Source organism: Gracilinanus agilis, chromosome 5, assembly GCF_016433145.1.
Source record: "Gracilinanus agilis isolate LMUSP501 chromosome 5, AgileGrace, whole genome shotgun sequence".
Taxonomy (NCBI): domain Eukaryota; kingdom Metazoa; phylum Chordata; class Mammalia; order Didelphimorphia; family Didelphidae; genus Gracilinanus; species Gracilinanus agilis.
Window position 1 is genome coordinate 236,286,429 of NC_058134.1, and position 26,446 is coordinate 236,312,874.

General features: G+C 40.9%; 1 protein-coding gene across 1 annotated transcript in view; it reads left to right on the top strand.

Annotated features, from left to right (window-relative positions):
* Positions 1-26,446, top strand: part of FGD6 (FYVE, RhoGEF and PH domain containing 6) — a 186,409-nt gene that overhangs the window by 101,202 nt on the left and 58,761 nt on the right. The window contains exons 4-5 of the mRNA XM_044679164.1: positions 711-778; positions 868-898. Of these exons, the coding sequence (XP_044535099.1) occupies positions 711-778; positions 868-898 (99 nt within the window). The remainder of the gene's footprint in view (positions 1-710; positions 779-867; positions 899-26,446) is intronic.

Sequence of the window (26,446 nt, forward strand, 5' to 3'; positions counted from 1 at the left end):
GAGAGGCGGAGTTGTAGAAAAGGCAGGTTTCTGACCTGGCATCAGAAGGACCTCTGTGCCAATCCTTGGGAGACATTAGGAAGCTGTAAGACTCAGGATGAGCCATTCACTTTGGATTCCAGTGAGTTTCCACATCTGTAAAAATAGGAGGATTGTCCGTGATAGTCCCATGACCTCTTCCAGCCTTACATCCATGATCCTTCTCCAAAGTCTCACTCATCCTTCAAGCCAAACTCAGCGACTACCTCTTCCATGAAACTTGTGCTCTATTTTCCCCATCTTGCTCCTTTTCCCTCTTCCCTGGACAAAAATAAAGTCTTCTCCCTGCAATCCCTCAGTAGCAATTTATCCTTTCTTTTACACTTACGCACATTGTAACAGATATTAGAGTTATTTTGCATGTGTGTTTATCTCCCCAACTAGACTGTAAGCTTCTCAGGCCTTGAGAACAAAGACCATCTTATTCATCTTGCTATCTGGAAGTTCCCTGCCTACTAGCACTAAAAACATTGTTTATCCAATTGTATTCTAGACTTAATTCCACAAGTCTGCCATTCCAAAAGACTTTGATCTTCCTTGCAATGTGTGCTCTTAGGGAACTTGTGAGTTAATTTTAGCAGTGTAGAATTTGGGGCTGACTGGTCCCACATTAATCTTCAGGATCCTTTTCTGAATTTCTGCTCTCTCAATGTGTACCCTTCTATTTTCAGGGTAAAGGAACTGGAAAGAGAAGCAAAGTTTACCATATTGCCAAGGAGATTATGAGCTCCGAAAAAGTGTGAGTATCAAATGTCAGGAGAATTATTATTTTTCTTCCTTACTTGCCGACTTCTAATATCCACTGCATTTTTGTTGCTGTTTCAACAGGTTTGTGGACGTGTTGAAACTTTTGCATATCGTGAGTATCTGCAAATGCTCTCTTAAATTCTTAAATGTCTTGATACTGTCCCGGTTCATTCTGTCAAAATTCAAATGAACCCAGTGAATTTAATAAACATCTACTTGTTAGATTGTGTTCGATAATGGAGGACTTTCTTGCTGAGTGTGGTAGCACACCTACCTGTAATAACCTGCTAGAGGATTTCTGGAGCTCAGGAGTTCTATGGACTGAGCCAATTGCGAGTGCCCACTTTTTAGTCTTGCTTCAGTACGGCGACCTTCCACCACTTCTCATGCTACTGGGTTGCCTAAAGAGGGGTGGACAAACTAGCCCAGCTAGGAAAGAGAGCAGGTCAGAAACTCCTGGACCTGTTAGAAGTGGGGCTTGCTCATGAGGAGTTTCTGTACTTTCAACCTGAGCAAGAAAGGGAAGCCCAGTTTTTTAAAAAAAAGGAAGCAAGCTTTAATTAGGTCAATGTGTGCCTAGACTCCAAAGCCTTGGGACTGGAGTGCCCTGAAAGGGCAATTTCTCTCCTTTAAAGGGATTTGCAGTTCTGCTCTGGAAAGAGCTCTGGCTGGAGAATCCAAGAATCTGATCTCAGATCCCACCTCTGTATGCCCTGGACCAAGTCACTGAACCTCCTTAGGGTTTAAGTTGTTCATCATTAAGATGAGAGCAGGGGGGCCAGGTTACATGACCTTTAAGGTCCCTTCTAGCTCTAGAGCTATAATCCTATGAAAATATGTTACTTCCGTGGTACAAAATCTGATATACATATGTACTTTAGGAATGGGGGAGGGAAGGATTTCCTTTTCACTTGACATGTTTTGCATGTATTTACATTTTTTTTTTTTAGTTTTTTAAATGCTCTATGTTTTTATAAATGCATTGGTTTTAAATGATGGTATTGCATTTTTCTGTCTGCCAACCTGAAAGTACTTGCTAGATAGGAAGAAAGAAGGAAAAGAAAGACAGACAGGCACATGCACGCATGCACACACGCACACTAGAGGACTTCCCTGTGATTCTTGTAGCCCAGGAGATAACCAAAGTCTATATACATGCAAATTTGTTTTTTTTTAAATATAACTTTTACTTTTTAAAAAATATTTCTCCATGGTTCCGTGATTCACATTCTCTCCCTTCCCTCTTGCCTCCCCACTCCTAGAGCTGACAAGCAATTCCACTGTGTTATACATGAATTACCATTTGATACCTATTTTTATATTATTCATTTTTGTAATAGAGCAACCTTTTGAAAACCAAACCCCCCCAATCACATACCCTATAACCAAGTGATAAATCATATGTTTTTTTGCTGCATTCAAGTTTTTGCAAGTATTCTTTCAGGCTTGGCACGTAGCTAGCTTTCATTCTTAATCTAGAAGTCCAGTGTAAAGGTTTTTATTGTCTAGATCGGCCCTATGTCATTTTGTTCGGTCATTTTCAGTTGTGTCCAACTTTCTGCGACCCCATTTGGGGTTTTCTTGGCAAAGATGTTGGAGTGGTTTGCCATTTCCTTTTTCATCTCATCTGACAGATGAAACTGAGGCAAATAGAGTAAAGTGACTTGCCCAGGGTCATACAGCTAGTAAGTGTCTTGACACCACATTCTTGATACCACATTTGGACTCATGTCTTTTTGATTCCAGGCATGGCACCCTATTTACTGCCTTCCCCAATTTACTAGCTTCCCCCAAACATATAAAGCACTACAGTGTAGTTCAAGGAGATTTGGAATTAGAGGGCTGGGCTGCAAATCAAAGATATCTCCCTTAGTTTGACATCTAAAGTCCTCTCCAGTCTGGACTCAGCCTGATCCTATAATACGGGAAAGAGCACTAAATCTGGAAACAGAGGATCTTGAGCTCAAATCCTTTTTTTGCTGCTTAATATGTGACCTTGAACAAGTTACTTTACCATTCTTTGCCTTTTTCCTCATCTGTAAAATGAAGTGGCTGGATTAGATGAACTCTTAAGATCCCTTCCAATTCTAAACAGTGGCTAGGGCTGGATTTGAACTCAGGAAGTTGTTTTCCTGATTTCAAGCCCTGCGCTCTGTGCACTATGGCACCACCTAGCTGCCTATCATTTTTTATATCCGTAATTTATTCCAAATGTTGTTGACAAAATCAGAAGTTTGACTAAAGAGTTGTGAAATGAGGGAAGCAGGGAAGAGGGAGAAACTATCAAACCTGTAGAACGGCTAACGAGCTTGTTAGAATCTGGAAGTGTTGACATTTAACACGTCTAGAAAATGTTAATGTTTAAACAATTGGTTTGTCTCTCCTATTTTAACGACCACGTGTACATGTTTGGCTAGCAGGTAAAGGAGGAAGGCATGAGTTAGACATATGCCCGTGATTCATTTGGCCCAATGAATCTTCTAGACAGTTGGAAACTGGCGAATGTCTTGTCTTTGCCTGGAAAACTTCCAGCCTAAGAAAACAACAAGTTGGGTTATTTTTAAAATCCCATTTATTGTATAAGTCTGCTTTGATCTTTTATTTCCTCCCCATTCAAGACCCCATATTAGGAGGGTAGAGTAGGATGACCTCTAGTTCTGGATTAGAAAGACCAGGTTCCGATTCTGGCTCCGACCCTCACTACCTGTGCTATCCAAGACACTTACCCTTGGCTGTGTAGGCTTCTGGGATCCCTTCTATTCTCTCACCTGCATTAAAATCCCAATTCTGCCATTTACTACCTATGTGACCTTGCAAAAGCCTTTCTGTGCCTCATTTTCCTCAGCTGTAAAATGAAGGGTTTGATCTAGACAGCCTCTGAAATCTCTTCTTTCTGAGTTCCATTCCCACTCCTGCCACTGACTCCCTGTGTGGCCTTGGACATGCCCCTTCATCTTTGTGGGCTTCTGCTGCCTCATCTGAAAAATAATGAGACTGAAGCAGCTGGGTGACTCAGTGGATAGAGAGCCAGGGCTGGAGCTGGAAGATCCTGGGTTCAAATCTAGCCTTAGATACTTCCTAAGCTGTGTGGCCTTGCACAAGTCACTTAACCCCAATTGCCTAGCCCTTACTACTCTTTTGCCTTGGAGCTAAAAATTAGCATCAGTTATAAGATAGAAAGTATGGGATTGGGGTGTGTGTGTGTGTGTGTGTGTGTGTGTGTGTGTGTGTGTGTGTGTGTGTGTGTTTTAATTAGGAAATTAGATTTAGCTGTTTAGTAATTTTGGTCTTGTCCCACTTTGTGTAACCCAGTGTGGGGTTTTGAGGGCGGAGATACTGGAATGGTTTACTATTTCCTTTTTCTCCTAATTTTACAGATGAGGAAATTGAGGCAAACGGGGTTAAATGACTTGCCTAAGGTCACACAGCTAGTAGTGTCGGAAGCCAGATTTGAACTTAGGAAGATGAGTCTTCCTGACTTCAGATCCAGCACTCTATCCACTGCACCACCTTAACCCTAACCCTAATTCTGTTTTTAACCCTAATGCCTAAGGTTCCTTTCACTGTAGATCTCTGATCCTGTGACCCTTGCAAATGACCCTTGCAAGCATCCCATGAATTCTTTGTGTTTCAGCCTCTGTTCTTTCCAGTATTTTGGGGGTCAGTGATTCCCAAGCCATGTTGCACAGCACCCCGGTGTTCCACCCCATTGGTATCAAACTCAGCTAGAAACATGAGGATCCCTGCAATATATTGACTTCGTTTTAAATTTTAATGTTATCTTCCTTTTATTGTATTTTCAGTTATCTTGTGAAATACTTCTCAATTACATTTTTAAAAAACTCTCACCTTCTGTCTTAGACTCAATTTTTTGTATTGCTTCCAAGGCAGAATTGTGGTAAGGTCTAGGCAATGGGGGTTAAGTGACTTGCCCAGGATCACACGGCCATGCCAGATTTGAATCCAGAGACCTCCCCTCTCTGGGTCTGGCTCTCTCTCCACCCAGTTGCCCCCAACCCCCAATTACATTTTGATCTGGTTCCTGCTCTGAGGCTCCATGTTGGTTATCTCTGCTCCATGCCATCTGTTGAGCCCTTTGTTTGCTAGTGGTCTCATTTCTGCTGATGACAGCAAGCACAAATCAGAACGAGGAGACTCTGCTGATGAGTTCTTGCCACCTGAGATGAAGGTGTAAATCTTCCCTAGAGCCTGGTAGAGGGGAAAAGAGGAACAGAAGAGCCCTTTCTCAAGGGACTGCTTGCTGGTGGCTGGGCAGTTTTTTATGCTGAAATAAGAAATTGAAGTCCGGTTGACCTTATTTCCATGGGAGACCATGAACTTAATGGGCATGTAGGTGGTCCAGTGGATAGAGAGCTCAGGAAGTTGGCAAGTCACATGCTCTCAAAACCAGTCCTTACTTACTAGCTCCATGACCTTGATTAAGTCACTTAATTATCCCCCCTGCCTTAATTTTCTCATCTGTAAGTCAGGAATCATAACACCTACTTCCTAGATTTCCTAACTCATTTCCCAGTGGATCTCCAAGATGAACTGGAAGTCCACAGAAGGAATGAGGCTTATCTAGCCTGAGAAAAAGCTTAATTTTGTTTTGTTTTGTTTTAATGGAAGGAGCATATTCTATTGACACCCTTGGTTTTTTTTTTTTTAACCCTTACCTTCTGTCTTAGAATCAATATTGTGTATTGGCTAGGCAATGAGAGTTAAGTGACTTGCCCAGGGTCACACAACTGGGAAGTGTCTGAAGCCAGATTTGAACCCACGACCTCCATCTCTTGACCTGGCTCTCAATCCACTGAGACATCTAGCTGCTCCCCCTCTTCTCCTTCGCTCCATCATCAAAATTTACCAGTTTCCTGACTCTTACTCATTCCCTACTCTGTTAGGCAAATAGAAATATGATTAAATTATTAGGTATGCTAATAGGATCAATTCTAAGCTTCTCATGTACCCCCTTTGTTTTTACATTATGGACATCTAAAGATTACCGCGTTCCCCCCTCCCCGCCCATTCAAGTAGTTGCTTGTAACAAAGTAAAACAATTTAATCAACACAGTGACCTCATCTGAAAGTACATACATTATTTCACATCTGCAGTACTTACTTCCCTTTCCTAGTCTCTGTTTAAAACAAAAAAATTAAGAGCAATAGATTTCCCTTCCCCTCTTCCCACCCTATGCAGGGGGAAAAGAGAAAAACAAATTTCATATAGCAAATGCACATAGTGAACTAAACAGATTTTCTCTAGGTACAAAAATAGGTCTCATTCTGCACCCTAAAATCCATCGCTTCTTTGTGGTGGACAGACAGCATGTTTCATTAGCAGATGAATCACAAATGGTCCTATTCATCCCGGAGAACAGCTAACATACAGCACTTATTATGTGCCAGGGACCGTGCTAAGTACTTCACAGTTATTATCATGTTGCATCCTTACAACAACCCGGGGAGATAGGTGTTGCTGTTATTTCATTTTGCAGTTGAGGAAACTGAGGCAGACAGGTTAAGTATCTGAAACAAGATTTGAAGTCAGATCTTTCCGTCTCTATGCTTCCTGCTCTGACTTTCAAAGTTGTTTGTTTGGCTTTTTCAAACCTTCACCTTCTGTCCGAGGCAGAAGGAGCAGTTAAGGCTAGGCAATGGGGGGGGGGGGGTGTAAAGTGACTTGACCCAGAGTCATACAGCTAGGAAGTGTCTGAGGCCAGATTTGAACTCAGGACTTCATGTTTCCAGTTCTGACTCTATCCACTGAGCCACCCAGGTGCCCCTCACCCAAAGTTGTTTGTTTTAAAAATATTGTTATATAAACTTGTTCTTCTCTCTCTGCTTATTTCATTCTTCATAAAATTGTTAAAATCTTCAGTTCATTTTTGCAATATTGATGCTCTTTTATAAATTTTTGCCACATTATGTTTTTATTGGATAGCACTGGGCAAAGGGGAAGAACCTGGGAAAGAAGGTAAAGTGTCGCCAAATAGGTCAACAGCATCCCTCTCAAATGCCACCCTTTTTAGTTTGCATCAAAAGAGAAGATGATCCTGTCATCTTAGTGGCAGAACATGCCTCTTTCCCTACTCCATTTTATTACTTTCTCCTTCCTTCCTCCTAACCCTTGCTTCTCTGGTGTCTCTTTAGAACCTTGAATAGATGCTAATCTCTCAGGTTTCCTGGCAACTTTCTGACTCTTACGCTGCAGAGTAGATACCCACCTGGGCAGTTGATAGATAAAGTCCCATGCCTAGAGTCATAAAGACTCTTCTTCCGGAGTTAAGATCTGACAGCAGACACTAGCTGTGTGACCCTGGGCAAGCCACTTAAACACCGTTTACTTCCTCATCTTTAAAATGATCTGGAGAAGGAATTAAGAACAATAGATTTCTTTTCTATAGGCTTGGATATCCGTGGAAACAACCACCCATGTCCTCAGCAGGGAGGGAGTGCCCCGTGCCACTGAAATCTCAGGACCAGTGATTCGCCTGGCAAGTGGGAGAGATCTCTGTGTTATAGGAGCCCAGTGGCTGCCCCCAGCCCACAACAATCAGGACCAGTGAAGAAGGAGTCCTCTTCTTCCCAAGGACTCAAAACATACTATCAGGGAGAATCCTCTGTCTGTAGCATGCTATGGCTCTCCAGCCAAAGGACCAGGAACTCCCCTTTCTCAGTAGTTACAGCCTTAGCTAATCAGGAGTCTCTTAACATGAATGAGCCATCTTAACTGGGACAGTGTGTTCTTAGACCCATATTTATGTGTTCCATCAAATAGACACTTATCAGGGTTTCCTAGATAAGCCACTGGACTAGGAGTTAAAAATACAATGGGGACTGGATGGTACTGAAGGCACGTCCAAACCTATATTGTGATTTCAAACACTGGAAGGTCTACTTTTCACTTAAATGACCTTGGGCAAGTCACTTCACAGTTATCTGCCTTGGTTTCCACATCTGTAAAATGAGGAATTTAATTACATGGCCCTTACGTCCCTTCTAGCTGCCTGCCACCTCTAAATCTATGATCCTGCATGATTTTTGGCCATATTAAATCAATTGAGCAAATATTCTTTTAGGTCAAGGGTTCTTTACATTTTATTGTGAACCAGGAGGGACTCCCTTAGCAGTCTGGTAAATCCAATGGGCCTCTTCTCAGGAGTGTTTGTTTAGAACAAAACAAAACAAAAAAGTCTTACCTTCTGTCTTAGAATCAATGCTAAGTATCCATTCCAAGGCAGAAGAGCAATAAGGGCTAGGCAACTGAGGTTAAGTGACTTGCACAGGGTCACACAGCTAGGAAGTGTCAGAGACCAGATTTGAACCTTCCATCTCATGGCCTGGCTCTCTATCCACTGAATTGCCTACCTGCCCCTAGAACCTTCCCTCACTCCCTTCTCCCCTCCCTCCCTTCTTCCCCTCCTTCCTTCCTTCCTTTCTTCCTTCCTTCCTCCCTCCCTCCCTCCTTCCCTCAGCTCTTTCCTTCTTTCTTCATGTTATAACAAATTTCCACAGTAGTTATCTCCCTCCCTCCCTTCCCTTTCCCCTTCCAGTGCTGGCACACAATTCAATCTGAGTTATACATGTATTATCATGTATGACATAACCTGGGAATATTCTTAAAGATGTAATAAAATGCATAGAATTTCAAAGAAAAGAAATTATATTGAAATATGTTATCAAAATTTTTTTTGTTATAAAGGTATTTTATTTACTCAATTATATGTAATAACAACTTTCCACATAAGTTTCCCGAAGTTATATCATCCAAATTGTCTCCCGACCTTCTTCCTTCCCCCCTCCCAGAGCTGAGAAGCAATTCACTCTGGATTATCCATGTGTTATTGTGCAAAACAGATTTCCATATTGATCATTTTTACCAAAATACTTTTTAAAACTTCACAGTCCCTAGTTAAATAAAAAAAAAAAAGTGATCATGGGAAGAGGAACCTCAGGATTTTTAAAAAGTGTATAGTCTGTGCATATTGAACTAATTTGCCATCTTCAAAGCATAATGACATTTGGAGATTATTTTAGAAAATGTAGAGTTTTGAGAGGTGGCATTTTGCATAGCCAACCTTGTAGTCAGGAAGTGCTGAGTTCAAGTCTTGATTCTAACACTGGTTGACTCATGTATAAGTCTCTTTATCAGTTTGAATTTCAGTTTCCTTATCTGTAAATGAAGGGAAGATTAGGAAAGGTAGTTTCTAAGGTCCCTTCCAGCTCTTAGATCTGGGATCTCTATGAAAAATAAGACCTGTGAGGCTTTCTGGGTATTCTCAGGATGGAGGGAAATGCTTCTCATTTCTCTTTATCATCCCTCCCAGCGAAATGTTTAATCTCCATCTTTTAGCCTTTCTGAGGCAGCCTCTGTGGAGATGGTACCCCCTGAGGGAGCCTTTGAGTCTCTGCCAGGATAATTGCTAAGCAACAATAGGTGCCCTTTGAATGGGAGCCTCCCTGTGAATGACATGGGACCAGCGGTCTTGCCCCTAGGTATTCTTCTAGCCCCTTGGAATGGCTTCCACATAATAATGTTGCTCTCAAAGGCATTTTTCATAAAGATAATCATTCTGATTTTAACTTTCCTAAACCTCATCTTCTTGAGTGATTTAATTTTTCTTTAAATGCAGCTAGTTCTTGGCTCATTACAGGAAAACCAATCAATAATTGTCTCTGCAAGGCTGTAAGATTTATGTGACAACAAGAATATATTAGCAGCCTCATTTGGCCAATTATATATCTAATCCCCAGACCAAAATTGGGGTCATAACCAGTTCAGCCTCGGATTGGTCCCAGGGGTGCCCCCATTAGCTCTGGATTGTCACAGGAGGGAAGAGGGGAATAGATAGTGAATGGAATTGGAGTCAGGAAGTGTTGGGTTCAAATTCTTCCTCTGCCACTTCTCTCTGTATCTCTGGCCAGGTTGTTTAGTCTTTTTTCATTTTATTATTTTTTTAAACCTTACTTTCTGTCTTAGTATCAGTACTGTGTGTTGGTTCCAAGGCAGTAGAGCAGTAAAAGCTGTTGTTGCGGGGGGGAGGGAAGAAGGGAAGTGGGGAGTGTTAAGTGATTTTTCCCAGGACTGTATAGCTATAAAGTGTCTGAGGCCACATTTGAACCGAGGTCCTCCTGTCTCTAGGCATGAGTCACTTCATTGAGCCACTTCATGTCTGCAAGTCGTTTAGTGTTGCAGAGTCCTCACACAATAACTGTCTAAGGAACGGAGATGGAGTTTCCTATCCAGTGTCCTGGAACCCTTGGCCAGCCTGGTGAAGCCTGTGAAGTGCTCAGAATGCTTTTTAAATGTTGCTTAAAATACCCAGAATTACAAGGGAAACCAATTTCCCTGAAATTGTCATTGAAGTATTTTTTCAAACAAAATCACAGAAGCCCTGATCTGAAACGGATTCCAAGAAGGTACCAGCTTGCCTTGGTGGAAGTGGTAGGGGGCGATCTCCCTGTACCATTTAAACCCAGGACTGTCTCTATTCCTGGTACCTCACACAGTGCCTGGCACGTAGTAGGTACTTAAAAAACCAACCAAATAAAAAACAACCTTACCTTCTATTTTAGAATCAAAACCAAATCTCAGTTCCAAGCAGAAGAATGTTAAGGATTAAGCAATTGGGATTAAGTGACTTGCCCAGGGCCTTATGGCCAGGAAGGATCTAGGCCAGTTTTGAGCCCAGGTTTTCCTAACTCCAAATCTGGCTGTTCCCACCTAGTAGATCCTTAATCAATAATTGTTGGGGACAGATGTGTGGTTCAGTGGATGGAGAGCCAGGTTCAGAGATGGGAGGTAGACGGTTCAAATCTGGCCTTGGACACTTCCTGTGTGACCCTGGGCAAGTCCCTTAGCCCCCATTGCCTGGTCCTGACCACTCTTCTGCCTTGGAACCAATACACAGTACTGATTCTACAACAGAAGATAGGGGTTATTAAAAAAAAAATTGTTGATTGATGATGAACTAAGCAGTTCTCTAGCTGCTTCTGTTGTTCACTCCTGACTCCATGCTCTGGTTCTGCTAGTCCAGGCTCAGTGATTTCTGCTAAGTGGATTAAAGTGATGCCATATAGCAAAATCTCATTCATTTAAAATGCAGTAGAGAAGGGGAATGATTTTTGCCATCATGTTTGCTAAAAATAATAAGTCAGAATAATCTTTACTTGGGAAGGAGTCTTTGCTTCCGGTCATCCACTGTAATGAACAAATGACTTAATGAGGCTTAATGATATTAGAGCCACAGAAAGGAACCACATCTAATGTTGTAAAAGCCATCCGTGGAGCTCATTACCAGTTTCCTTTTTCAGAAGCCGGTCGTATTCTAGGCTTGTCTTGATAGTCTTCAGAAACTAGGTTAAACAGCAAAGAGCCAAACATCCTCCATTTAGACCCCAATGGCTCAGGGCCATTTGTGTACACATGAATTATTGTCTCCAGACTGCAGGGGGAGGGGTTGCGCTTGGGGGCTGGTTTGAGAGATGCCTGAAAGATTCTAAAAGGCAGCCATCACCCTCTGTGCTTGTCACTTCTTATTCTTCCATTTCAGTGACCCAAGGAAAGGGTAAAAAAGCAACTTGGCCCAGGCAGTCGATCTTTAGAGACTTGAAAATTAGCTCCTCTGTGGCCCATACGTGGTAACAGCTGCCACAAGCTGATGGACCTTGGGGGGAAAGATAGCCTTGGGTGCACAAACACAAACGTCCTCCCCTCCTTCCCCCCCTGCTCAGTTAGATTCATAGAGAAAGGAAATTCCTAAAAGGAGAGGCTTCTTTGGACCATATCTAGATCTAAAGAATACAGAATTAAAGATAAAACTCCATATTTTGGATCATAGCTCAGACTAGGCTAGCAATGGTTAATCCATCAAAGAAGGCACATAATACCCAGCACATAGGAGGTACTTAATAAAATAAATGTTTATTGATTAATTGATTGAAAATTACCAAACTATTCAGTTAGTCAGTTTTTTAAGCCCTTACTTTCTGTCTTAGAGTCAGTCCTGAGTCTTGTTTCCAAGGCAGAAGAGTGATAAAGTCTTGGTCATGGGGTTAAGTGATTTACCCAGGATCATGCAGCTAGGGAATATCTGAAGCTAGGTTTGAACCCAGAGCCTCCCATGTCTAGTCCTGGCTCTCAATCCACTGAGCCACTTAGTTGTTCCTCCTTACTGCTTTTTTTTTTTAAACCCTTGTACTTTCAGTGTATTGTCTCATAGGTGGAAGATTGGTAAGGGTGGGCAATGGGGGTCAAGTGACTTGCCCAGAGTCACACAGCTGGGAAGTGTCTGAGGCCGGATTTGAACCTATTACCTTCCATCTCTAGGGCTGCCTCTCAATCCACTGAGCTACCCAGTTGCCCCTCCTCACTAACTTCTTGGATGCCCTTCCACTTCCACTTCTGTGCTTCTCTTTTCCCTTTTGACATCAATCCACTGTGCTACCTAGCTGCCCCTTAGTTATTGCTTTAGCAATATATCCATGCAATAGACAGCAGTTTGGGACGTAATTTGCCTTAGAGAAACAAGCTAATTCTGTTTAACGCATATTCTTGCCTAGATAGAAGAATTAAATCTATACTATATTCCATTGTAGTTTTTCCTTTTAAAATCTGCCATTGTAGACATTCTGGGTCGCTTGTCAGATCTGTTTTGCTCTCAGGATATGATAAAATTTCTAACCCTGGCAGCTCATGTAATTGGAAACTTTATGAAGCATAACCTTATTTTTGTAAGTTTCAATCGCAGAAGGCATAAGATGGCTTAAAGTCCCTTTTTTTGGCTTCTGGAAATCTAGGTTTAACCAGTGGCCCTTTAGAAGTTCTTTGGATGGCTATTGTGTTCTGGGCTTTGGGGCTGCCAGAATCTGGATTTATATCCCACTCCAAACACTTAGTATCTACTATGCCGTACTGCTACTCTAAACTTTTTTTACATGTCCCCAGATTCCATTTCTGGGCAGTTTGGGTCTTTGATTTAATTCTCAACCTTAATAGGTCTCACTTTCCTAATGTGTCAAATGATGGAGTTTAACACACTGGACTCTGAGTTTCGTCTATTTCTTATTATGACCCTGTAATCCTATAATTTTCCCATATTTTGATGGGCTTGACATTTAGGATATTTGCAGTTTATAGGGCAAAGCTAAAAGCTGTGAAATCTTAGATATTTTCATGTGACAGTAGCATCTCTGTCCCGTGGTCTTCTAGAACTTACTTCTCTTTCCTCTAGTCCATCTTTCGCATGCCCAGCATAGACTTCCTAAGAGATCAGGAGAATGTAAGATCCACACTTGTATTCCCCACACTTAACTTGGTGCCCATACATAGCTTGTTCACTGATACTTGTCCCTGCCATGCTTACATTATATTATTGTTATTTGTGTAGTCTATCTTCCTTCCTGGGATGTGTAGGCTCTTTTAGACTCCTTTGGTTTCTTATTTAACCCTTTAATCCCCATGCCTAGCACCTTGTACATTGTTGGTAGGCAAATAATATTAAATTGGGCATAGGCATTTTTTAAAATGTAGCAATTGGGGAGCACCTAGGAGGCTCAGTGGATTGAGAGTGAGGACTACAGAAGGAAGGTCCGGGGTTCAAATCTGGCCATAGACACCTCCTAGCTGTATGACCCTGGACATATCACTTAACTCCCATTGTGTAGCCCTTACCATTCTGCCTTGGAACCAATACTTAGTTTTCATTCCAAGATGGAAGGTAAGGGTTTTAAAAAAAAAAAGAAAAGAAAGAGTTCCTTGGTTCAGATTCTATAGAAGAAACAATATGTCTACACATAACTAAAAATGAAATCGTAGAAAGGAAATATAAAAAAAAAAAAGTAAATGCAAGCAGGGATAGCAAGGTGGCTCAGTGGATAGAGAACTAAACCTGGCAAGTCACCTGACTGATCCCTTTTGCCTAGTCCTTACTACGCTTCTGCCTTGAAACTCATATTTAGTGTCAATTCCAAGACGGAAGGTCAGAGTTTCTAAAAATGAAATAAAAATAATTCAGGTTTTATATATGCCATCAGAAATAATCCTCCAATAACCGTCAGTTAAGCACACATAGTATAGTATGTTTGTCAAAGATAAGGGAAGAGATTCAGTGCAGAGTTTCTCAAGATGAAGAGGGTTTTTCTGTGAATGGTAAGATCTTCCTCTCCCATCTTTCCCCATGTCCCATTGGGAAAGGAAGAAAAAGAAAATCCTTACTATAAATATGTAGAGTCAAGCAAAACAAATTCCCCCATTGATCATGTTAAAAAAAAATTTCAATCTGTGCTCTGAGTCCTTCCATTCCACTCTATTAGGAAAGGCCCATCTTTTTAAATAGAATATATACAGTCTAAGAAATTCCTTTGTGAAATTGTACCTAGACTGGATATAGATCGCAAATCAGGATATTCTTTGAAGTTCCTGTTCTTCTGTTCTTCAGATCATTCCCTTTACTTCCTTCTTAAAAATAATCCTTCAAAAATTTTTTTAAAACTACCATACATCCTTGATACCAGTATGTCTTTAATTTGGGGGATAACTATGTGGTGCAATAAATAACATGCAAGGCCTGGAGTCAGGAAGACTCATCTTCCTGAGTTCTAGTCTGGCCTCAGACACTTAATAGCTGTGTGATCCTGGGCAAGTCACATAATCTTTTTTGCCTCAGTGTTTTCATCTGTAAAAATAAGTTGGAGAAGGAAATGGCAAACCACTGCAGTATCTTTGCCAATTAAACCCCAAATGGGGCCACAAAGAGTCAGATACAACTGAAAAATGAATGAACAACAGCAAAGTATCTTTCATTGGGGGGAGAGGGTTTCCTTGTTATATCATGGATATCTTTGGCAGTCTGTGGAAGTCCATGGACCCCTTCTCAGAATAATGGTTTTAAATAAATGAACTAATAATTAAATAAACAATTAAATAATCAATTAAATGAATAATGAAACAAATAAATAAATGAATGCCAAATTTTGATGTTTAGTAAAAAAGAAAGATTTAATTTCTCCCCCCATCCAAATTGACAGGTTATGTGAAATCAACCCTTGCTATAATTGAAGATTGTGCTTCAATTTTCAATTGCCCTTCCTCTGCCTTCATTTCCCTTTGTATGAAAGGGTAACTTTTGAGTAGGGTTTTTTTTCTCCTCTCCTTTTACATGGGAAGTGGCCCTCACTGAATGGAATTCATTGTCTGAGTAGTTTGGTTTAGTTATTTCGTTGGGGATTTCCATGCTGGTTTGGCTGTTCTTGAGTGTGATGTCTTTATGAGCTTGTGCCCAAGACCTTTTAATTCCTCCTGAAAATCTTTATATTTTCTTAAATGGATATTCATGGGATCACTAAAAATAATCTTTTTGAAAGTAAAGATGCATTAAAAGTTGCTTTTAAACATGTCAACTTGACATCTTTCACTCTTTATTAGATGTTAGCTTCTATTAAGGTTGCCCATCTGTTGTATTGTGAGTCCCTTTTTTAAAAGAAAAAAAAAATTGCTACCCGGGATGCTCAGCAAGAGAATTGGCCTGAATCTGACACACCATGACTATGTGACCCGGGGCAAGTCAATTAACTTCTCAGTATCCCAGAAAATTTTCAAAATCTCTGTAGGTTGAAGTTCTGGAGACAGAAATATCCTTATCTGGTACCTTCAGTATGCTGAAGTGCAGACCAAACCTCTCCTGAAAACAAACCCAGCTAGTGGTAATGGCTGCTTACCCCCACTACTCCCATGCTGCTCAGATTATCTGCAACAGATTTCTTCTGTAAGTTCCTGGTTCTCTCTCTGTCTCTGTCTCTCTCTCCCTCTCCCAGTCCCCCTTACTTTCTTAGTATCAATTTTAAGACAGAAGAGCAACAAGGGCCAGGCAATCAAGATTAAGCAATTTGCCCTGAATCACACAGGTAGGAAATGTCTGAGGCCACATTTGAACCCAGATCTTCCCGACTCTGCTCTTATCTACTGAGCCACCAAGCTCCCCCCACCTCACCCCAACTTGTATTTATATCCCTTATGTTTAGTGCTGAGTCACACATAATAGGCATTTAATAAATGTTTTTTTTTTTTTAAACCCTTGTACTTCGGTGTATTGTCTCATAGGTGGAAGAGTGGTAAGGGTGGGCAATGGGGGTCAAGTGACTTGCCCAGGGTCACACAGCTGGGAAGTGGCTGAGGCCGGGTTTGAACCTAGGACCTCCTGTCTCTAGGCCTGACTCTCACTCCACTGAGCTACCCAGCTGCCCCAATAAATGTTTTTTTGACTGACTGACTTCATTAGAGTTTCTCTCCATTCTTCTGTCTCACAGATGATTCTTGGAACTACAAACAACTTTAGAGAACAACTTTCTTGTTCAGTCCATTTTTCAGTCATTTCTGACTTATTCCCCTTCCTGATAGGAAGAAGTAAGGAGTGATAAACCAAAGCACTAAATCATTGTTCAACAAGGGAATTTAGAGTCAGAAGACCTGGCTTTAAATTCTTGATTTCAGATTTTTTTGCTCCCTGTTTGACGACCTTGTACAAGTCTCTTGATTAGAGCCCCAACCCTGGAGTTAGAGAGACATGGGCCCAAAACTCACTGTAGACACTCACTTGCTGTGTTATCGTCGTTGCTTTTTGGCTGTTTCAGGCATGTCTGACTCTTTGTGACCCCATTTAAGGTTTTCTTGGCCAGGATTCAGGAGTAGTTTGCCATTTTCCTTCTCCAGCTCATTTGACAGATGAGGAAACTGAGGCAAGTAGAATTAAGTGATTTGCCCAGGATCACACAGCTAGTAAATATCTGAAGCTGAATTTGAATAGGCAGCAGAATCTTCCTTACTCCAGGCCTGGTATTCTACCTAGTGGGCCACCTCATTGCCCCATATCTCATTTTACAGTTAAAGGAAATAGAGAGTCAAGAGCCAATAGCTTGAGAAATTTGGGAAAGTAAGTGTGTGTGTGTGTGTGTGTGTGTGTGTGTGTGTGTGTGTGTGTGTGTGTTCATCAGGGTGATTAGTTGGGCCTTGAAAGAAGGAAGAGACATCAGCAAACTGAGACTGAAGAAAGAAAAATGTCTTTTCTAAGTATGAGAGTGGACAGTTTTCATACTTGGCTTGGCGTGGCTTTTTTCTTGCTGGTTCTCTTTATGAGTCTGTGACACCAAGAATAAAAGGATTCTCTAAGTTAACTAGTACAGGGATGGGGGGGGGGGAGGGGAGGTAAAGAGATAGAGAAATCTCATGCCAGCATTGCTCTGCAGTTTTACAAAGTGGTCAAGCATACTGATTGGTAGGGGGGTTTTCTCCTAGTAATATATTTTTTAATTGTATTTTTTCCTAATTCCATGTAGAAACAATTTTTTAACAATTTGTTTTCTGACGTTTTGAGATCCAGATTCTCTTCTTCCTGATAGGTTATATGTATGCTATCATGGCATATTGGTCATTTAAGTGAGTTGCCAAGGAATCATGAAGTCAGAGGTGGCACCCTGGTCTTTTTGCTCTGGCCATCGCACCACCTAGCTGCAGCCTCAGCCAATGACTTAAACCCCAATTGTTCATAGAATTCTTAAAAGGAATAAGAGGGAAACTATTTTCATTACACAGCTTGGTAATGTCTCCATCTTCTTCTCTTTGTCTACCTTCTTCCGAAGACTGTGAATCCTGTGAAAGCATGTATAGAAAGTGCTTTGTCATCCCTGCTATAAAAATATCATCTGCTCTCATTGGTCGTTGTCCAAAGTGGTCCCATTGGTTTCTGCATGTTTAAAATCCCTCCTTAGCCTTGACAACTGCTTTACTGTTCCAAACTATGCAGAATATTACTGGGATGCTGGGGGCCACTCTGCCAAGCTCCAGCCCTGCCCCTGAGTCCATTTGGTCTTTGTAATTCCCTAGGTCATTATTGTGTTTGTTGTTCAATTGTGCCTCAGGGTCAGGAAGGCCTGTCAATACAGCTGGTGATTGAGTCCGAAACCCCTCAGTGGCACTCCACAAAGAAAACATGGCCCCCTGAGTTACACCATCTGTTTGGACTTCCAACATTCATTCTCTTTGGCCGCTTTTCCTTCTATTGATTTAGCTTAGCTCCTCTGCAGATGACCAGAGCAAGAAGGTGGATGGTTTTCAAAAAACAAACCAAAAATCCTTACCAGGGGTAGTTAGGTGAGTCAGACCTGGAAACAGGAGGTCCTGGGTTCAAATTTGGCCTCACATACATCCTAGCTGGGCAACCCTGAAGAAGTCATTTAACCCCCATTACCTAGCCCTTTTGCTCTTCTGCCTTGGAGCTGATACATGGTATGAATTCCAAGATGGAAGGTAAGGGTTAAAAAAAACAAACCATTCAGTCTCCGGGCCTGGCTCTCAGTCCACTGAGCCACCCTGCTGCCCCTTGAATGGATTTTTTTTCTTTTTTCTTTAAGTTAAACTGACAAGGAATTACTAAGGATATTATCAACTTTTTAAATCCATGCATGAGGTTCCTCAGTTAGATTTTCCCAAAGTGCCAACTAGGACCCTGTCTACTGTTTCTGATGTCTTTGATTCCATTTCCCCCTCTCTTCCATCCATCCATATCTGCTAAATTGATTCCCCTAGAACAAGTCAGGTCTCCTAAGTGTTGTAGAAGAAAGAATGCCAAGCCTAGAGCCAAGAAGACTCATTTTCTTGAATTCAAATAAAAAAAATTTTGTTTGAGACAAGATTCAAACTGGAGTCTTCCTGACCAGTGCTCCATTTCCTGTGTCACCATGCTGTATCCAGAGTGTACGGGAAACTTTAGAGGAGAAAGTTATAGAAACGGAAGAGACTGGAAGAGGCCACCATGGGAAGTGGCATCTGAGTTGAGCCCTGATGGATGCTTGAGAGGCAGTGGTGCAGAGGGAGAGCTTTCTTGTCATGAGGGGGCATCCTGGATGAGGGTGCAACAATGGAGGTGGAGTGTGTGGTAAAGCAACAGTAAAGCAAGCCAATGTGGTTTGAATATTGAACAGGTACAGCTAAGGAGAAGGCTAGCTAGCTAGGTTGAGCAGTGGATAGAATGCTGTATCTCAAGTCAAAAAGATTCATAGTTGTGAGTTCAGATCTGGCCTCAGACACTTATCATAGCTGTGTGACCTTGGGCAAGTCATTTAATCCATGGCCTTTTGTTTCCTCATCTATAAATGACCTCGAGAAGGAAATGGCAAATCACTCCAATATATTTGAAAAGAAAATCCCAAATGGGAGCAGGAAGAGTTAGATATGACTGAGGAAAAGCAGAATGGAGGATTTCCCATTCTTGTGCCCTATTAAGTTGCCAGCAGAACCTGTAAGCAGGATTTGTGAAGTGACAGCCCTGAACCCTGCCATCTAGTGAGGCCATGGTTGTTGAGGTTAGTGTGTCCCCAAAAAAGTAGCATTAACTCTTAACATCCAAGGATCATCACACTTTCCCACATTATCTTAAATATTAGCACTTATAAAAGGCCTTATGTTGCCGTCCTAATTTTTCTAAAATGATGTTTAAGACCACTTAAGTGGTCTTCTGAGAGACCAAAGATTCTGGATAAGAAAATCAATATTGATCAGACTAGCAATAACCAATAAATTAATTAGTCAGTGATCTCTCTTGGTGATCAGGGACAAAAGCCTACAGCTTCTTAGAGTCATAAAATACAATTTTGGAAGCTCGTTATTTGGCTCCCCTCTAGACATCCCAAGACATCTCTAATTGGTAAGTAGCCAAAGAGGAGGTGGTCCATCATGGTCCATCTCAATTCCTCTCTGATTCCCTGGTGAGAATGAAAAATCACATGCCCTGGTCCTAGGACTCCAACATCTAGAAGAAATCAGGTTCTGCCCAGTTAGAAGGGACTTTGTTCTATACTTTATAATGCGAGATTCAAGAACACTGTCCTACTACCTGAAGATACAAGTGTTTTTTGCTTTTTTAAAATTTTTATTATTAGACAAGATAGAACCTTCTATCTCACTTTTCAGTGACCCTACTATAGATGATACTCTAAGATGAGAGATGTAAACAGCATTTCTTGTATCTGATAGGAATGAAGGAATGAAGTAAGAGGTCTGGAGGACAGAGCTGAGCCTTAATTTCAAGTTAGAAATTATAACTGATACCATATTAAAAAAAAAAAGATTCTCATCAGGAATAGTTATTTGCAAGAGAGATGGGGCGAAGTGGATTGCTGTGTTCTGCAGAAGAAATCATATCCGGTTCATCTTTTTTTTTTTTTTTTTTTTTTTTAATTCTTACCTTCTGTCTTAGAATCAGTTCTATGTATTGGCTTCAAGGCAGAAGAGTGGTAAAGACTAGGTAAGGGGGTTAAGTGACTTGCCCAAGATCACCCAGCTATGAAGTATCTGAGGTCAAATTTGAACCTAGGACCTCTCGTCTTCTGGGTCTGGCTCTCTATCCACTGAGCCACCTAGCTGCTGCTACTTCTGATTATAATAATCAAAGCTTCTTACTTTTGAATTAGGCTCAGCTTCAAATGTTGGCCTTCTGGAGTTGAATGCTTGCTTTTGAACCTTTATCATTTTCGTTTCTAAAAACCATAATGGGAGGTATGGCTAGGTGGCTCAGTGGATTGAGAACCAGGCCTAGAGACAGGAAGATCAGGGTTCAGATGTGGTCTCAGACACTTTCTAGCTGTGTGACCCTGGGCAAGTCACTTAACCCCCATTGCCTAGCCCTTACCACTCTTCTGCCTTGGGACCAATATACAGTATTTATTCTAAGACAGAAGGTGAGGGTTTTATTTGAAGAATATATACATACTCTAAATAAACAAACAAACAAACAAACAAATATATATATATGTGTGTGTGTGTATGTGTATATGTGTGTATGTATATATATATGCACATATGCATATATATATTTTTTATTTTTGAGAGAGAGAGAGAGAGATCAGATCACAGCTGGAGAAGATGTGTAACCATTTCTTGGATCAACTTGATGAACTTAAGCCCTAGTTTTGTATGTGTGTGTGGGTGTGGAGATAGGCTATTGGGGGGAGCACCTGCAAACACATTACTTCAGTTATTATCTTTATTCTGAAGTGGCACCCCACAGATCTCATCAAGAATTTAGCCTGAGCCATGCCCAGAGTTCCTTTGGAACTCCCTGGTGGCATCAGGCAAGGTGAAGCTTTCTTAGGGATGCTGGTATCGCCTGCCTTCAGAGCCAGACACTCGCCATACCTACGGCCACTTTAATTCTGGCTGAGGTCTGTGGAATCTGTTTTGAGTAAGCAAACTTCTCCCCTGACTTGGCAAAGGAAGTAGGCATATGGTTCGAGAAGTCTGGCCAGAGCTATGCTCAACAGGGGTCTTAAGTTGTTTAGCAGCTGAAGTCTGTGGCCACTGTTACAGCTGAGGAAATACATTCCAGCTGAGGAAAAATGTTCCCTTATTGCCAAATGAAAAGTGCATCCATCACTTAGTTTTCCGGAAGATTGAACCTTCCTGCATTGAAGGGCACGCTCTTTTTTTTTTTTTTTTTTTTTTAAACCCTTGTACTTCGGTGTATTGTCTCATAGGTGGAAGAGTGGTAAGGGTGGGCAATGGGGGTCAAGTGACTTGCCCAGGGTCACACAGCTGGGAAGTGGCTGAGGCCAGGTTTGAACCTAGGACCTCCTGTCTCTAGGCCTGACTCTCACTCCACTGAGCTACCCAGCTGCCCCCAGGGCACGCTCTTCTGATGGTTCTCTGAGCCCTTCAAATCTCAGGACCTTATCCGATCAAATGACTCAAGTATTGCCACCCATACATATGTAATTAATGTAGATTATAAGATATCATGGAGTAGGGCAGCTAGGTGAGCCAAGCTTGAGGATGGTGGGGGTAGTTCTGGGTTCAAATCTGGTCTCAGATACTTCCCAGCTATGTGACCTGTAGCAAGTCACTTAGCCCCAAGTTGCCTAGCTCTTATCATTCTTCTACTGTGGAAACAATTCTTAGTGTTGATTCTGAGATAGACTATAATTTAAAAAAAATGGAAAAAGAAAATTAAAAGTACAAGGGGAAAAATCATTTTGTGTTTATTTTCCTGAACTGAACACTTCTAAGAAGATAAGGAGGGGGGGAGGCAAAGGGGGAGAGAGAGAGAAAGAGAGAGAGAGAGAAGAGCAGTGCGATGACTTGCACTCAGAGACCTTACCTGACACTAATTATGCGACCCTGTACAAGCTTCTATAAATCTGTTTCCCGACTAACTATGCTCCCTTAGATTTCTCCATCATGATGCTCTTTTGTGTATTGTCTTCCCCCGTTAGACCATAAGGTCCTTGAGGGCAGGTACTGTCTTTTTCATAAATGTATGCCCTGTATTTAGCACAATGTCTGCCACATAGTAGGCACCTAATAATATTTATTGACTCATCTGTGAAAAGAGGATATCTATCTCATAGTGTTGCTGTGGAAAGAGTTCATCATAATTGTGAACAGTTGAGTAGAATGTCAGTTTCTTGAGGGGTGAGACTATCATTTTTAATCTTTTGTCATTAGTTTCTGTGAATCAGCAAATATTTACTATGTGTTGAGGACCATAATTGGATAAAGAGATGTAATAATGAATGTAAAATATTAAGTATAATATTAATTTTTTAAAATTGTGGTTGCCATTTATAAAATTAACTCTTAAGTCACCGGTCCGTTAGTAGCTCTTAACAATTAAGTTTTAATCAAAATGGAGATAAAGTATAAAGAGGGAAATGTAAGAAGGAGACAGAAAATCTCACCTAGCTAAAATACCCTAAGCTGAATTCAGGAGCCTGAAATCCCAAACCTGCCAAGCCACCAAAGTCAGCAAAAACCCTTGAGCACACCGCAGGCACCAGAGCTCCCCCTCCAGACCATACTCCACCAAAGTGCCAATGGAGAGAGAGTGTTCTTTGTTATGCATCACACATTTTTCTTACTATCCCTCTCCGTCATGCAATGTACACATGCAAAGTGGGATGCAGGGTAGGACAAGCTTGGGGAGGACGAGCCTGAGGAGTGGGTTCTATCTACACAGAGAGAAAAGTGGAACCATCTCTGTTCTTTGGGAGCTTACAGACTATGGATTGTGGAGCATAACATGCAGCCATAGGTATATGCAAAATACATGATCTTTGGAAGATGGGAGTTAGAAGATCAGGAAAGACTTTATGAGTTTCAGCTGTGCTTTGAAGAAAGCTGGAGATTTTTAAGGACAGAAATAAGAAAGGAGTGCATACCAAGACATGGGGGACAGCCAGTGCAAAGGCTGGAAAATGGAAATGGAATCCTATGTGTGAGCAACATCAAGAAGGCACAGTATCATATACATAATTTCTACTGAATTAGAATGGTGAAATGGATTTTTCTGTAGTGCTTTAAGGTTTACACTGTTTTCTGAGGTCAAATTTAAAACTAAGACCTCCCTTCTACATGCTTGGCTTTCTATCTGCTGAGCTACCTGGCTGTCTCTTACAAAGTGTTTTATACGTGTTCTCATTTTAACCTCCCCAAATCCTTTTAAAATAGGCATTATAGGTATTATTATTTCCCCTATTTGACAGATGAGGAAATTGAGGCTAAGAGGTCTTTAGTTATTTTACTCAGCTCGTAAATCTCCGAGACATGATTTGGAGCTGAGTTTTCCCGAATCTCAACTCTCTTTCTCTTTTTGTGTGAGGTCTCCAGGTGGAGATTCAATAACTATTTCTTTAAAAGATGGTATAGATGCAAGGCTTCTGTTCAGGATTGGAGTAGACTAGATGGCCTCTGGGATTCCTTCCTACTTTATACTAGAGAAATCTTGGCCATACACAGTCATTGGTCCTAGAAAGACTTCCAGTTCGTTTAAGAGTATTAGGAAGCTTTTGTTAGACAAACTGGCATTGATTAAAGATATTGTTTCAGAGAAATTTGGGAAGACTCATCTGAACTGATGAAGTGAACAGAAACAGGAGATGGCAATATTGTAAAGATAGATAACTTTGAAAGACTTAAAAACTGAGATCAATGCAGTGAACAACCAGGATTCTAGACATGTCAAGATAAAGTTGGCTCTCCGCCTCCTGACAGAGAGGTGATGGACTCAGATGGAAAAATCAGATGTTTTTTTGTTGGAGATGGGGGGTTGGGTTGGACATGGCCCATCTAGGGTTTTGTTTTGCTTGACTGGGCATATTTATTATTTGGCTTTTGTTTTTGTTTTATTTTTTAGCAGGAGGAAGGGAAAATAGGTTAAGTGAAAATAATTAAATTTTAAAAATAAACTTGAGTATTTTCCAGTTTTGGAACATTTCCTGTTTAGGTCCTTTTGAAGGCACTTGTTTACACACTCATAAGAAATATGGTTTTTTGAACAGTGAGGCATTCTCTAGTCTTAGTGAATAATGGCAGGAAATGAAACCATTTTTAGTTGGTGGAGAAACCTTCCTCTTACCTTTGAGGTGATTGTATGTGCTATCCAAAGTGTGCAATTATAGATTGAGAGATCTGAGAGATAGGATCTGGCCACACTCCTCCATCTGGTTTTTGGAATGTTCAACTTTCAGAAATACATTTTAAATATTCCTGTCTGGCCCTTACAAAAATTTGTCAGCTCTTATATTAGATAATAGTTGCTAACATTAGAAATCATCCTTTGTGGCTGGCAAGATTATGAAAGCAATAGATTTGATGAACATGAATCACAAATCATAGGTTTATGCTTAAAAATGCTTTTCTGGAAATTGCTATCTATAAGATTTCCATTGATCCAGATTACCCTGTCATTAGTATTATCTGAAAAGTACCATGTTTGGCCTTGGAGATGATGTGTGTTATCAATTTGGGGTCAGAGGTTCTGAGGGCAGGTCTTGCCTTTGGCACCTTGTGCACTTCATCCTTATCACTCCAGGTCTCAGTTTCCTCCTTGATAAAGAAATCAGATAGACCTAGAATTAAATAATCTATGAAGCTCCTTCCTCCCCTAAATGTGACATACAAATTCTACATCACAGGAAGAAGGGGCTAGGATTTTGCTATTGTTCATTTGTTTCAGTCATGCCAACCCTTTGTGACTGCATTTGGGATTTTCTTGGCAGAGGTACTGGAGTGGTTTGCTATTTCCTTCTCCAACTCACTTTACAAATGAAGAAACTGAGACAAAATAGGGATAAATGACTTCAGAGTCACATAGTTAATCTGTATTTTAGGCCCAATTTGAACTCAGGGCTTCTGTCCCCAATCCCAAAGCTCAGTCCACTGTGTTACCTAGCTCCCTGGGATAATATTTATACCCATTATTTTCTTTATGTAGACCTTTTGATATGGAAAACTCCCTGCACCAATATAAGTGAGTGACTCATCTGTAACTTACAGAGTTACCTGGAATCCTAAGAGATGAAATCACCTCCATTGAGTCCCCCAATCAGTATATGTCATAGATGGGACTTCAATTCAGGCTCTCCCGACTCTCTAGACAGGAACCCACCCTAGTACTTATAGACATACATCTTCATACTTTTACCTGTTAGGGATTGTAATTTTCTCGAGGGTAGAATTTTCTTTTTCTTTTTCTTTTTTAAACTCTCACATTCTGCCTTAGTATTAATTCTAAAACAGAATGGTAAGGGCTAGGCATTTGGGGTTAAGTGACTTGCCCAGGGTCACACACTTGGGAAGTATCTGAGGTCACATTTGAACCCAGGTCCTTTTGACTCCAGAGCTGGCCCTCTGTCCATTGTGCTCCCTAGCTGCCCCAGGACTGTCTTTTGATTCTTTTTGTATCTCTCATGCCTCAAGCCGAGCATGTAGTGAGCACTTTACTGTTTATTGATGGACTGATTTCAGTTTACTACTTGTTTCAAGTCCTATTTCATTTGCCAAATTACTCTTTTTACAAGAGTAAAGTTGAATTAAGTTGATTTATTCTGAGCACTGTTTTTAGATTCCTTTTTTTCCTGTCTCTAAAGGGAAAAAAAGGTCATCATTATAATAGACATAGGCCTGGGTTTTCAATCAGAATCCTGGAATTTTGTTTTCAAAGAGCTTAAAGGGTTTTTTTTTTGTTTTTTTTTAATATTTAGAAAAATGAAGCTTCAGAGTCTTTGGGTACAGACCTTATATCAGTCATCCAAGAAACAGTCAAGGTTATTTGATAGAAGCTCATGACCAGAAAGTGGTGATTTTTTTCCTTTTTTTTGGTCCACCCCAGTTCCCAAAACCATCTAATAAGGCTTGGAAAAGGGGTGTGGGCTTTGTAGATAGAGGAAATGCTCCTGCCAACAAAACTTTTTTTTTTTTTTAAACTCTTACTTTCTGTCTTAGTATCAATCCTTAAGACAAACACCAGCCACAGTCCTGGCTTTACCAGCTTTTGAATCATTGGACTGGTTCATTATGAATCCAAATTTACAATGGTCCTTAAAGGCATTCTAATCCTTTGTAGGTGGAGCAGCTCAGTGGCACCATAGTGCATAGAGCTCTGGGCCTGAAGTCCGGAAGACTCCAATTCAAATGTGGCCATAGACTTTTTTTTTAATTTTTTTTAACATTTATTAATATTCATTTTTAACATGGTTACATGATTCATGCTCCTACTTTCCCCTTCACCCCCCGCACTCCCCCCTCCCATGGCCTACGCACATTTTCACTGGTTTTGTCATGTGTCCTTGATCAAGACCTATTTCCAAATTGTTGGTAGTTGCATTGGTG